Below are 12,741 nucleotides of genomic sequence, written 5' to 3'. Positions count from 1 at the left end.
TGCTGAAAAAAACAACAACATCAAGCATGTTAAACCATGATACAGAAAGTTTACATTTCTTTGACAGATGTTACAGAAACTATACACATTTGGAAACCTCAGCAACCTTCAATAATTGAAGCAAATATTTTTTTCCTTTTTAAAAATTTAAACTTACATAAACTTACACTTTTTTATCATTTTACCTTGTCATCTTGTTTTAAAATTACAACTGTATTAATGCATTAACAAATAATTGGTCTCAACTGTAACAACGTACCAACTACCAACACATATGCAAAAAAAACAGGCAGACTGTCAGAGTCAGAACAGAGTCTGTTCAACATACACTGCAAAGTGCAAAACAGAACCAGAGCAGCGCACGTTTCGAAGTTGAATTACGGTCGATCGACTATCGTTTGGAAAATTTTACGCTCGAGTGCCTTCGATTGTAAGTGCATTTTCGGCCATTTGCTTTCAGAAAAATATTACAGCCCTGGGATCAGTGGTGGGATTCAACCGGTTCGCACCGGTTCTTTAGAACCGTCTCACGAAATTTTATGAGATCAGCGTACCGGTTAGCATTACTGGTTACTGTCAATTGACTTTTGTAACAGAACCGGCTGAAAATATGACTTGAGTTGAGTTTATTTTGCTCGGTGAAAAAATCGTAGTAACACTTTTGTGATAGAACCGGCTGACAAAAGATTCTAACCCCACCACTGTCTGGGATGGCCGGAAGTTGCAGCCCAGTAAACGGTATTTACATTCACTGGTCTCAAATCCAGGTACTCTGATACGCAATCTAAGCAAACTAGCACTTCAATTTCATTTTATTCATGTAGGCTAAACGCAATCTGTTTCTACTCGACAATATGGAATTCCTACTCTAAAATACCATTTTGTCTTGATTCTTTCATTGCGTATTTTTTTATTTTTGGAAAACGAAAGATCTTGACTTTCTGGGAAACAAAAAATTCAAGGTGGGTTCACTCTGCCCTTTCGGCCGGATGCAATTTTTTTTGAAAATTTGACCATTACACCATCCAGGCAATTTATCATTATCAGTGTTTACATTTCTACGGATTTGTATCAAAATTGGCCAGAGCACAAATTATCAGAGTTATATATTCGTTTTATTCACGGGCGCAAATCCCGGGGGGGACGGGGGGGACATGTCCCCCCAAAAAATTTGGTTGGGGGGGAGTTCCATTCATCTGTCCCCCCCCAATATTTTTAATACCCTTGAGCTAAAAATAAGATATAAGTATATTGCTCAATATCACACAAATCTAACGACATAATACTACTTCATAATTCACATTGTTGTCAACAATGGAACTCAATCGAATTGTTTCATGTCTGTGCAAAAAGCTTGACAGTGCATTTAGTTGATGGAATATTTGCGGCACTGCAAGAATAATGTCTCAAAACGTTAAACGGCTTAAAGTTAGTAAGATAGAACAGTATTTCGTTTCCAACGCAGCGAGTGGAAAAACAAACTTGAGGAAAGTAGATAAGGCCAATTCTGCAGTGCCTGAAAGTGTTTTACTAGAGAAGGAAATGAAAATACTCAAAGGTAAAACCAGTTCCACAACAACAGATGGGGGAAGCAACTCCTGTTTAACAGAAATAAATTCTGCGGATCTTTTATCACAATCCTGCCCGAACCAACCAGAAGATGTAAGCCATTTGCCAGCAAAGAACTGCGGCGTTAGATTTTTAAAATTTCAGACCAAGTGGTATGTTTTATTCCCGTGGATCCATTGCGTACCAGGTGTTAATGGGGTGCTCTGTTTTATTTGTTCAAAAGCAGACAAACTGGGTTTGTTGCACGCAGTTCAAAAAAAGAGCCTGCGTTTATATCAGACGGTTTTCGAAACTGGAAAAAGTTCATTTGATTTACACCAACTAACAGAAACACATACCTTTGCCACCATGCAACTAGATGCCATAAAGCGGAAGTCTGTTGCACTTCAAATAAACACAGGCTTTAACGAACAACAAGCTGCCGCCAGACGATCGCTGATAAAATTGTTCACGTCTTTGCGATATTTGTTGCGACAAGGTCTTGTTATCCGAGGCCATGACGAGGGAGAAGGAAATTACCACCAACTCCTAAAACTTCGTGCTGAAGATATAGTGCCGAGTTAAAAGAGTTCCTCCAGCGAAAAACCAACTTCACCTCATTTCGTGGTCAGCAAGAAATGACACAAATGTTCAGTCACTTTATTTTACGAATTTTAGCGTCTAAAATTAAAGCCAATGGTATGTTCGCAGTGATGGTCGACGGCACACAAGATATTTGTGGAAGTGAGCAGGAGTCTGTTTGCATCCGCCATGTCGATTCAGAGCTATGTGTACATGAAGATTTTCTGGATCTGCACAAAATGCATCAGACAACTGGAGATGCAATTGCAAGGATGATTTTAGACGTTCTGACTCGATTTTCCCTATCTGCTGGTCAAATACGTGCACAAACGTACGACGGAGCCTCAAATATGAGTGGGAAGTACAATGGGTGTCAAGCCGTTATATTGCTGTAACTGAAAGTCTTTGCAGCATGTCGGAGGGGAGTACAGATTCTGCCACCAAAACCAATGCTCTTTTGAATCGTTTCGAGAAAACCGAAACATTCTTAGCTTTATACCTTGTTAAAAAACCAATAGCTCTGCTGGAACAACTAAACAGCTCGATGCAGGCATCTTCTTCAAATTTATCAGGTAGTAAATTGTACCAATTTTTAGACACAGAATGCTAAGGTTTGTATGTTATGCAGGTTCAATAGAGGCTGTAGCGACAACAGCGAAGCAGATACAAGTATTTCGTCACCCTATAATGTACACGAACCTTTTTGATGAAGCAACAAAGATATCAGCGAATTTGGGGCTTCATGAAATTTCTGTGCCACGCCATCGGCAGCCGACACCGCGTTTCGCTGGATCCTCACCGCACTTCCACGCCGAATGTGCCAAAGACCATTACAGATTGTTATACGTGGAGTTTATTGACTGTTTACTTGGGTGTTTGCAGAAACGGTATGATGTCCGCAACTCAAGCTTCCAAACATATTTGGAAATCGAAAATATGATAATGAAGGGCACAGCAACAAATTTAGATTTAATTTCAAAATATCCCGAATTGAATGTAACTCAACTATCTGTACAGTTGCCGATGTTTAAGCAGCACACGGGGGCAAGTTCTGTAAATGAAGCGAAGTTAGCTTATCGCGCTATAAGTTCCGAGCTACGCCAGTTATTCACGCAGGTGTTTATTTTGCTCAAACTGCTTTTGGTGTGCCCTGTCAGCTCTTGTGAATGCGAGCGAAGTTTTTCAACACTTCGGCGTCTAAAAACTTGGCTGAGAAGCACGACTACCCAGGTTCGCTTAAATCATCTAGCTGTTTGTCACGTGCATTCAGATTTACTCGATCAAGTACCGGTTGAAGAAATCACTAAAGAGTTTGTTGCTGTTTCGGAAATTCGTCGAAACATGTTTGACAACAAAACTGATTATGTGTCATAGATTTTTTCGTCTGTTATTTTGTTGTTTGTTTACAATACACAAAAATGTTAAAACTTAAAATCTGTTTTCTTTTTTCCTCCTTGCGTTTGCTGCAAAGGTTTCGAGGCAACGTATTATCAGTTGTCAAATAAAATCTGATTGGTGACGTCATGACTTCCCCAATCGAGGTGACGTCATCTACTCACAGCAGTCATAGGTCCCCCCCAATAATTTTAATTGATTTTCGCCCCTGGTTTTATTACATTATCGTGCTCAAGTGAACCTTGCGTAAGGTGTAATATATACATTTGGGGTAATAATGCACTTTGTTTTGTCATAATTCATAACTGTGTGGTTTCCGCAGCGACCGACTGCTAGTAGCTAGTAGTTCCAAGAAGAGATAGTAGAGGAAGGTAAGAACAGAGAAAAAGAAGCATTTCAATTAAGCAATGGTATTTGGGAGTCTATAATCTTTAAAACCATACACAGAAAAAAATTATGAGTTGTGATTATATCAACAGCAAATTTGAAAATTAGCAATTGTTCAAATAGCTTAGTTTCAATCTGCCAAGGACTGGTAGAAGTGTGGCAAGCTGTAAATGCAGTTTACCAGTAGCCTATATGATGTGGTGATTTGAGATTTGCAGTGAGCCTGAAAAGATTTGAGCATTCTGCACTAATCCCCCAAATCAATTATCCTGATATCTACGAACCACCAATCACCATATAACTGCATTTGTCAAAAAACTAAGGAAATTGAACAGCAAGGGTATAATAGAAATTGAAAATCAAGCGTAGGCTAATGTGTATGATTATGTGGATATCGATGTATCCACAGAGTAAAAAGTTTCTCGGTTTAGAACTGTCTCGTTCTCTCGTGGGTATCACCAAAAAAGAAAATTGTCTATTGGTAACGGGAATAGTTTTATTTTTGGCAAATGTTTAAAATTACCCCCTCTCCCAACCTTTTGATAGATTTGCGCCACGAAGTGTATCCAAACTTGTTGTTCGAATTTTGCTGGCAAGTCTCGGTGGCCGGTGCTGAGAGAAGTTTCAGCAAGCGTAAATTAATCAAAACATTTTACAGATCCACTATGATGCATGAAAGGCTTATACATCATTAGCAATGATTTCCATTGGAAGTTCTTGTGTACGAGAGTTAATAGATCTTAAGAGCATTGTAGATGTGTTTGCTATGGGGCGCCGTAGTTGAATTTCCCACAATGCACCGGGTAACTTGCGACGCAAGTTTTTATATTTCAGACGTAAACATACTAGTGGTGGACATCAGGAACTTTTTTAAGAAACGTACCGATACCTTTCAGCAAATTGCCTATTTTTGCATGTTCTCACTTTTTCATTTTTCATCCAACAATTTTCCAGGGGGGGTCAGCTGACCCCATTTGCCCCTATGTGCGGACGCCCTTGAACGTAGGTAACTAAAGAATACCCAATGGAGCTTGTCAAAAACAACTAATTGTTAAGTTTGCGTAGTGCAGCTTTTGTAGTTTGATAAAAAAAGGCCGTGTAGATGGTTGTAAGCCTACAAGATTTGAAATATCCCAAAATGAATTTCCCGTCCATAGTTGGAACAAACAATTTAAATTTCGACAATTTTTCCCTTTTTCTATGAGAGAAAAATCTGCTACCAATTTAAAGAATAAGAAAATACCTTCACAAAATAAGAATGCTCAGGTCATCTAGCTTCAAATGGTTTGTGCTTTGGAAACGTAGTTACTGTTAGACCATACTAGGGTTGAACTATTTTTTGCTACCCGATATCTAACCTAATTAGGCCTAGTTTTTTTTGTCGGTTAACCAAAACAAAAGAGAAGTGTTGCTGAAGTCCTATATTCATTTTTGTACAACTTTAGAAACCGAGCAGTAATTTTACCGTATTTTCACACTTCTTCGTCTTACATAGGCTATTCTTTACTGGTGGTAAAATCCACTACAGAATTAAAGATAAGTGAGTCACAATAAAACAGAAAGCAAATGAACTTATTTTAGTAGATGCATGTATTGTAATCTGAGAGCGTATGATGGTGTTGACATGTGCTTATAGTTTCAAAACAGTTTTAGGAGTGTTTAATTCTGAGACTTATATACCATGTTTTTACATGTTTAGTTTTTCGACTAGGCTATAGAGGAAATAGAGCAGGGGTTCCCTAAAAGCCCCTTCGCAGTTTTGTTTCGCGCTTAGGGTCCAGGTACAACACATTTTTGATGCCGGAAGCAATAAACAACAGCAAAACAAAGGTTAAGTAGCTATAAAACTTCCAACACCAAAGCATGTAGCAATAATAATCCTAATTTTGAAGGGTGGAACACAGAAAAACGAAAGCCTGTTTTAGACACCACCGACAAAATTACAAATATTATAGAAATAAAACAAATGGAATTTTGATTAAAAATAATTAAAACTCCTCACAGATGATGTGCTGACCAAGCACATCGTCACTTCCAGTCGCTAAAGGTAGAAAGGAGTGAAAGAAACAACAATGTAAATGGTGATGTCATAAACAATTAGGAATCAATTATTAAATCGCTTTATTACATTTCGGACATACCGCAAAAAAGTTCAACACATGTCTGAACGTGTAGAAGGGGTCCTTTTTGCTTTTCTTGTTTCAAAATTAATATTTAATTGGTTTGGGGGAAATTCTAGCAAACTAATACAGTGATTAAAAATGGAGCACTGTTCTTACAGCAGATACTGGCAACTTTAAGATAGCTAAACAAATTTGCAGAGTACACAAAGGCATACGTGGCTTCGTACAATGTCAAGTGGCAATGTTTTAAACAGTTTAGTGGTTTGGCTGAACTCTCTGGTCGATATGTTTCTTGGGGATGGAGTTACCAGCTAATAGCATTATGTCTAGCTTTTCTTGCTTTTCCTTTCGAGCATTGCGTTTTTTGCAACATCCAAAACGGATGCTTCGAACTTATATCCAACTTTTCCTGTTTCAAGCACCCTCGTCCTCATTGGTCTGATGTTTCCAGACCAAGTCGACCACTCAGAATAAAACAGCCACTGGCTAAGCTGTAATATCTCCATTTCCACAAAAGACGATATTTCCTTTGGGTTTATCCATTTTCCAGTCGTCCAACAGTTCTTAAAATTTTCGTCCAAGAATTCATCAAGGTCGAGTTGTTGTCTAATATTAGGGTTTAACAATCGTAGCGCAGTAAAGGTTTCATTTCTGAAATCCTTAATATTTGGTGGAGTAGCAATATATACATGCTTCCAAGTATAATTACGCAAACTGTTGTTAATTCCGAGAGCTATATCATCGGAAGTGATTTGCATTATATCTTTACACAACAAATTTGGCTTCTCCTTGAGGCATTGCGCTCGAAGCCAATCACCTTTATTATATCTCCAATGTATAGCCACAAATTCTTCGTTTCTAAACCACACGTTAATGTACTCCTTTGCTGCTTCATACAGGCATTTTGGTCTTCGTGTGGCATCCATAATAGCTGCGTATAAGTCGTTGTCAGTGACCTCATTCAAATTGTTTGGACTTACGAGCGGCGAAGATATTATTTCTTTTCTTGTGATTGGAAGAGCGGTAAACGACGCGATTTGTAATGCACAAGCGACGTCGGTAGTAAAACAGGCTCTGACAAGTTCAGTGTCAGTTGATTGTGGTGGAATTCTTTTACCCCTGCCTGTAAAAGTAGGGATGTCGATGTCTTCATCGCCAGGCTTAGGTTTCCTCAACGTAACCTTCACTGCTCCAGAAACTTGGCTGTAGTTTTTGCCTTTGACATGGAAAACGTCCATTCTCGTCGATCTTTCCATCATGTGCAAATATACAGAATCCATTCTTCCAAACTAAAAACACATTTGTTATTTTAAGCATTGGATTCTTTATTATCCATATTTAAACTCAACTGAAGCTTTCAGTTTGAATCCATCTGCGTGTTTGGTTATGCAGTGTACTGCCATTATGATAAAAAGTCGATTTTTATATTTGATGTAGGCTACATTGCATACCTAAAAACGCAAACCAATTCAAAATCAAGTATATACAGAAAGCTTCAGTTGCGTGTGATTATCCGCAACTGGAATCATTTGCATTTAATGCACGTGGTTCAGGGCGATGTTTGTAAAGCACAGTTTTATATCTGTTAGTTCAAGTTTAAAAAATGGCGTCGCACGGCTTCATTGCATTTTGTGATAGTGTATTGATTTTAAAACGAACTCGTACAGATAAGGCTAATAAAGGTTACTAAACATGAATACAATTTTAAAGCTAAATACGATTCCAACTTCATTTTCGCTTCCACTACAACAGTTAGGAATTATTTCAGTCATGTAGATTTGTAGTTTATAGATTTAGCTTTGAGCAATTTGTAACGCCAGAGACTAGTCAAAGTCATTATTATCGCAAACAAATGCTTTCTGTGTCATACACAAATAAGATTGCAGAGCCATAAACCCTTGACAATCCCATGGAAATTGCTATGTAAACGAGACCTTTGGCTTTATGTTGAAAACCGCTGGCGTCATGGCGCCGCGTTTCAAAAAAATGCAAGGTGGTGGACGTAAAGTATGACGTCACATGATGTGACGTCACTAAGTGTGCAACTACAAAGAGCACAAACTCAAAGCCCAACAACTTCCCATAGAACTACACGTTTGTCAAAATTTAAAAAATAATCGAAATTAAATGTTTGGAGCATTTATTTTTGAACACGTTGCTGTTTATTATTGGTTTGACAACATTTGAAAAATGTTTCGTTAAGTGGTTGCTTTGTAGCACCTTAAATAACCATTTATTACAATATATTAGCATTGTACAAAATAACGGCGAAACATTCACTGGCAAACAATTGGTGTTTGTTCTCATAAACAACGCACTATCCAAAACAGGTTGGAGTTTTGAGGGAAATTTTGTTGTTGTATTGCCCGCAAGTTTTTTTAAACGCAAAATTTTACCATCTTTTTAGATTTCACGATGTTCCGTATGCTACCGCTATAAACAAACCAAAATTTCCACGGTGGCCGCCACCATGCTTTTCAAACCCGAGGTGGCGGGGAAAATATGATAGGCGCCTATGGCTGGCGTACAACTTAAACATCAATGAAAAATAAGAAATAAAGGCCAACCAAAATATAAAAAGTAACATTTTCCTATTTTTTAGACTGGTGCAGCGTGCAGTATCAAGGTCCAAAAACGTATTTTCACATCGAACTTATAAAACCGCAGGTTCCCCAACTGCTTGGTTTCTTTCCTGTATCGGTGAAATTCGACGTTTGCGTTTTTACGGTTGTCTGTTTTGTGATATACGAGATATGCGGACAAAATGTTCGACATCACTTGAAGGCTTTTCAGTTAATGTTTTGCGTATTAAAACGTAAAAAGCCCTGTTAAAGAGGACTGGATTGCCTCCAAGAAATAAATCGTTGCTTTAATAATTTGGTGTAACATCGCTACTGTGTGCCTTACACAACACAGGCGCCGAGTTTTACAAAAATGCAAGGTGGCGAACGAAAAATATGACGTCACATCACCTGACGTTACAACCCAGTTTTTTATCGGACTTTTCCATGCTTTGTGCAAAACCGCTACAAACTAACCTAACTATATCCACGGTGGCCGCCTACGTGCTCTAGAAACCCAAGGTGGCGGCGCCACCCCGCCACCGCCTACTCGGTTGTTCAACTGCACCACAACGCCATCCTATCCTATGTCGTTGGAATACCCTTGAGTTTTTTCTCTCTGCTGTGGTTTTGTATTTTAGCATCGAGTTTTGTTAGGACCAGGTGTAGTGCGTTAAATCGCTTTCTTGGATTTGTTAACTTTTAAGTGTTTAGACTTGGGGGCGCCAACTTTTGCCACTCTAAGAGCCATTCGGACCAATTTCACAAAGTAAAAAAAGCGGTGGGAGCCACAAAGTCGTTTTGTAATTTAAAATGAAATACCACTGTAAAAACGGTTTTTGTTTTACGCCATTCGAAATTTTAACATACAGATATTGTTGCGCGTGCACACATTCTCCAAAGTGCAAAACGACATAGTATCCTCAAGTTGCGTGTTAACCAGTTTGCCTCTTTCCGACTTCACGATTTATAGTATAGAGGTTGTAGATAACTATTAGAAACGGGTTCATTTTCAACTTTTGTGTTCGACATAATTGTCACAGAATGTGTAATCAAAACATTTGTTCATTTCAAAAACTGAGGCGCAGTTTTAAGAGAACACCGCTGGTTTAGACCATTCGAAGGTAACTAATTTCAATCCGTTTTATCATGTATGATAAGGCGACATGTAAAAACTAGAGATGTACCGAACATTCGGTTTGTCGAATTTATTCGGCCGAATCGGCACTTTTGCAAAGATTCGGTTTCCGCCGAATAATTTATTGCGATTCGGCCGAAACCGAATCTTTTACGAACACACATTTAAAGCGTAAACCTGTCTTTTCTGCTTAGTACCAACGAAAATCGCGTCAATTATTATATTTTTTAACACAATATCGCTTTTCCAACTGCAGACAAAAAATCAGTAATTCATTGTTCGGTTGGAAATCATGATTGAGGCAATGTTAAACCCCACAGAACCAAAATAAGGACGAAACACAACCAATCTGTACTAATAGCCAGGTAGATAAACTTATGTTTTCATGTCAAACGCGTAGGGTACAACTTCGCGTGACGTCATAAATGATTCGGTTGATTCGGCCGAATTTATTCGGCAAAACCGCCGAATGTTCGGTTTGGGCCGAATCGAAATTTCGCCGATTCGGTACATCACTAATAAAAACCACCTTTTAACCCTGGTCCAAAACTTAAGTAGGCGTTCGTTTGGCGTGCAAATAACATAGTGTGCCATTGTTTCTGAGTATTTGTTTTCTTCGCAGAAAACCGTGTCGTGCCAGATTGAAACTTTTTAAACATTCTTTATAGTGCGTGAACTTGCTCCTGTCTTTTTTTGGTTTTCACGGGACTTTGTTATTTAGCGAAGTGGTATTCGTTATGTGCATAATAAATTCCCGCTTTTTCAGGAACTTCCCGAAGTTACATCGATGTGTGGATTGGTGGAGTAGACTGTAACAACGTGCTATAAAGCGCAATAACACGTGTTTGGTGTCGCCAAGGGTATTTACAAAAACTCCAAGCATTGTTTGGCAACTTTACTACAGTTTGTTGGTTGTCGGACTTACTGGCTAAAAACTTTACAGCTAATGTCATATGACCAGGTGCACTGATGGGACTTTGTAGCTCAAATGCTCGTCAACTTTAAAATACTAATAAACAAAAGTTTTTACAATAAACTTTTAAAATTGCTTCGCTCGCTTTCCATTCACTCCTAAGTCACGAGCCAGCACTGTGTGGGGCACTATAAACAGCTTACCCCTGCGTGAAGGTGACTTTGGGTGTTTACGTGATCGTGTGTGATTTTACTTGGATACAGCAAGCCGGTTCACAAAAATAAGTAAGTGTTAAAATAACTGGACATACAATAAAACTGTACAATAAAAATTATTAAATATAGCAACATGTTCCCTTGGTTTTGATATGTATCACTTACTATCAAAGCTGCATGAAAAGAGGCGTTGCAGGCTTGTCTAAATCTTTCTATTGATATGCAAGAAATAAAACGGCACACACCCATGACATCCACTCTTTGTTCAGCTGGAATCATACCTCCACCGGTTGTGTGATGACCATAGAAAAATGGCAAGACCAATGTCCTAATAATACAAAATGGTGTACTGCTTGTGCTATTGCAATATGTTGAGATAAATGGGTATAGAGGTTAAGCAACTTAAATCAGTTCAAGGTAGTTTCTTGAGTCAACAATAAAGCGACTATACCTGTTTAGCCGAATGGCAATAAAAATTGACTGCCAAAATTCCCGAAACTGGTTGTTAGGTCCGTACATCATTCCCGGGTAAAGAAATTTTGTTTCATCCAGTTTTATTAGCGGTTCTAATCCTTCCAAGTCTTTTGAACTGATCAACCACTTGTCACATAACTTTTTTTCGACCGTTATGTTTCTACTTGCCAATTCAAGTGCTAATTGCTGATTGTCAGACCTTGAAAGGTTGCTGACGATTTGAACCGGGGATTTGAAATCAGTCTTACCATACCGATCTGTTTTTCTAATTAGATATCCAATGTACAAAACAATCAGAACAGCAAGAAGTAGAAACAATCTTTTTAAACTTGTTTCAACAACAGTCTTCATGACAGGGCCCACATGTACAGTTTTTCTTTAGATTAGTAGGCCAACCCTCTTTTTTGTTTGATAATTGAAAAACTCTTCATAACCTATACTGACCTCAAGCGCCCGATTTTTCTGGCTGACGCAATAAATGTGCTTGATGTTTGCATTCTTGCTAAAATAATGCACTCTAAAAAAGCAGTAGTCTTGATAATTACTAAAAAAAAATCCTGAAAATCAAAGCGAATCTATTTACACAGTCATGTTGACTCATATATATTAATCTTGCCTAATTCCATTTTACCCTGCTTAAAAACGCAAACCTTCAAAAGAAGGCAAACACACCATATTGTTAATTCATCTGCAATAGGTACAGTGAAAGTTAAATGTTCCGTTGGTACACAGGTCTATTGTTTTTTAAGGACTCTTTTCGCGTGATTGCGCATGGTGACCTTTACACACCCAATAATCCAAACCACCTTTCAACTGACTATAGTTGTCAAATTTTGTCCAAATAAAACTTTACCATCCAACAAACGTGCGTAAGTTTCACCCACGAACTCTCATACAGACAGCGATAACACAACACATAATAAATCACAGTAGGCCTACGCTAGGCCCATAAGAGGCGCACGAGGCACGTCTTGGCTCTGCTGCGCCCCATACAGAATAGGCTACGGTCGTGGGCTGAAATCCAAAGGCAACCTATGACTTTTAAAATGTATAAACCTTTTAAAATGTTTGAATTTATTCCTTTACATTCTTAAAAAGTAAGCGCAAGTTTAAAACTAAATACAAGCAACTGCAATTCCTATTTATTTGGACCACTAGGGTTGAACTAATTTTTTGCTACCCGATAACTAAGTTTGGGTATTTTTTGTCGGTTAACCGAAACAAAGGTTCAAAGCAGCTTTAGGCGTGTTTAATTCTGAGACTCTTATATAAGCATGTTTTTACATGTTTAGTTTTTCGACTATTTACCTTCTGCGCATCACGTTTAAAAATCAAAAATGGCAAACTAACTCTGTTAGAAGCAATTAAAAAAAATTGGAAACATTTTTGAGAAAATAGAGTGGTG

At 38.2% G+C, this 12,741-nt stretch overlaps 1 protein-coding gene across 1 annotated transcript; it reads right to left on the bottom strand.

The window, feature by feature from the left end:
* Positions 1 to 5,914: 5,914 nt before the first annotated feature.
* LOC145237859 (uncharacterized) lies at positions 5,915 to 11,706 on the bottom strand. Its single transcript, XM_080100850.1, has 3 exons — positions 11,314 to 11,706; positions 11,028 to 11,190; positions 5,915 to 7,324 (listed from the first exon to the last, which is right to left on the bottom strand). Exons 1-3 carry the CDS (start codon positions 11,685 to 11,687, stop codon positions 6,362 to 6,364), a joined length of 1,500 nt encoding a protein of 499 aa, XP_079956976.1. The 5' UTR covers positions 11,688 to 11,706; the 3' UTR covers positions 5,915 to 6,361.
* Positions 11,707 to 12,741: the final 1,035 nt, after the last annotated feature.

This window comes from Phallusia mammillata, chromosome 7 (assembly GCF_965637545.1).
Source record: "Phallusia mammillata chromosome 7, kaPhaMamm4.hap1.1, whole genome shotgun sequence".
Taxonomy (NCBI): Eukaryota; Metazoa; Chordata; class Ascidiacea; order Phlebobranchia; family Ascidiidae; genus Phallusia; species Phallusia mammillata.
The sequence above is the reverse complement of the archived record's forward strand: the minus strand, read 5'-3'. Positions and strand labels throughout refer to the sequence as shown.

Excerpts from the sequence above, each read along its gene's own strand:
- LOC145237859 (XM_080100850.1), bottom strand. The coding sequence starts at position 11,687 with ATGAAGACTGTTGTTGAAACAAGTTTAAAAAGATTGTTTCTACTTCTT. Across the intron at positions 11,191-11,313 it reads ATTGCCATTCGGCTAAACAG|GACATTGGTCTTGCCATTTT; the intron begins GTATAGTCGCTT and ends TTGTATTATTAG. Across the intron at positions 7,325-11,027 it reads CTTTTCATGCAGCTTTGATA|TTTGGAAGAATGGATTCTGT; the intron begins GTAAGTGATACA and ends ATGTGTTTTTAG.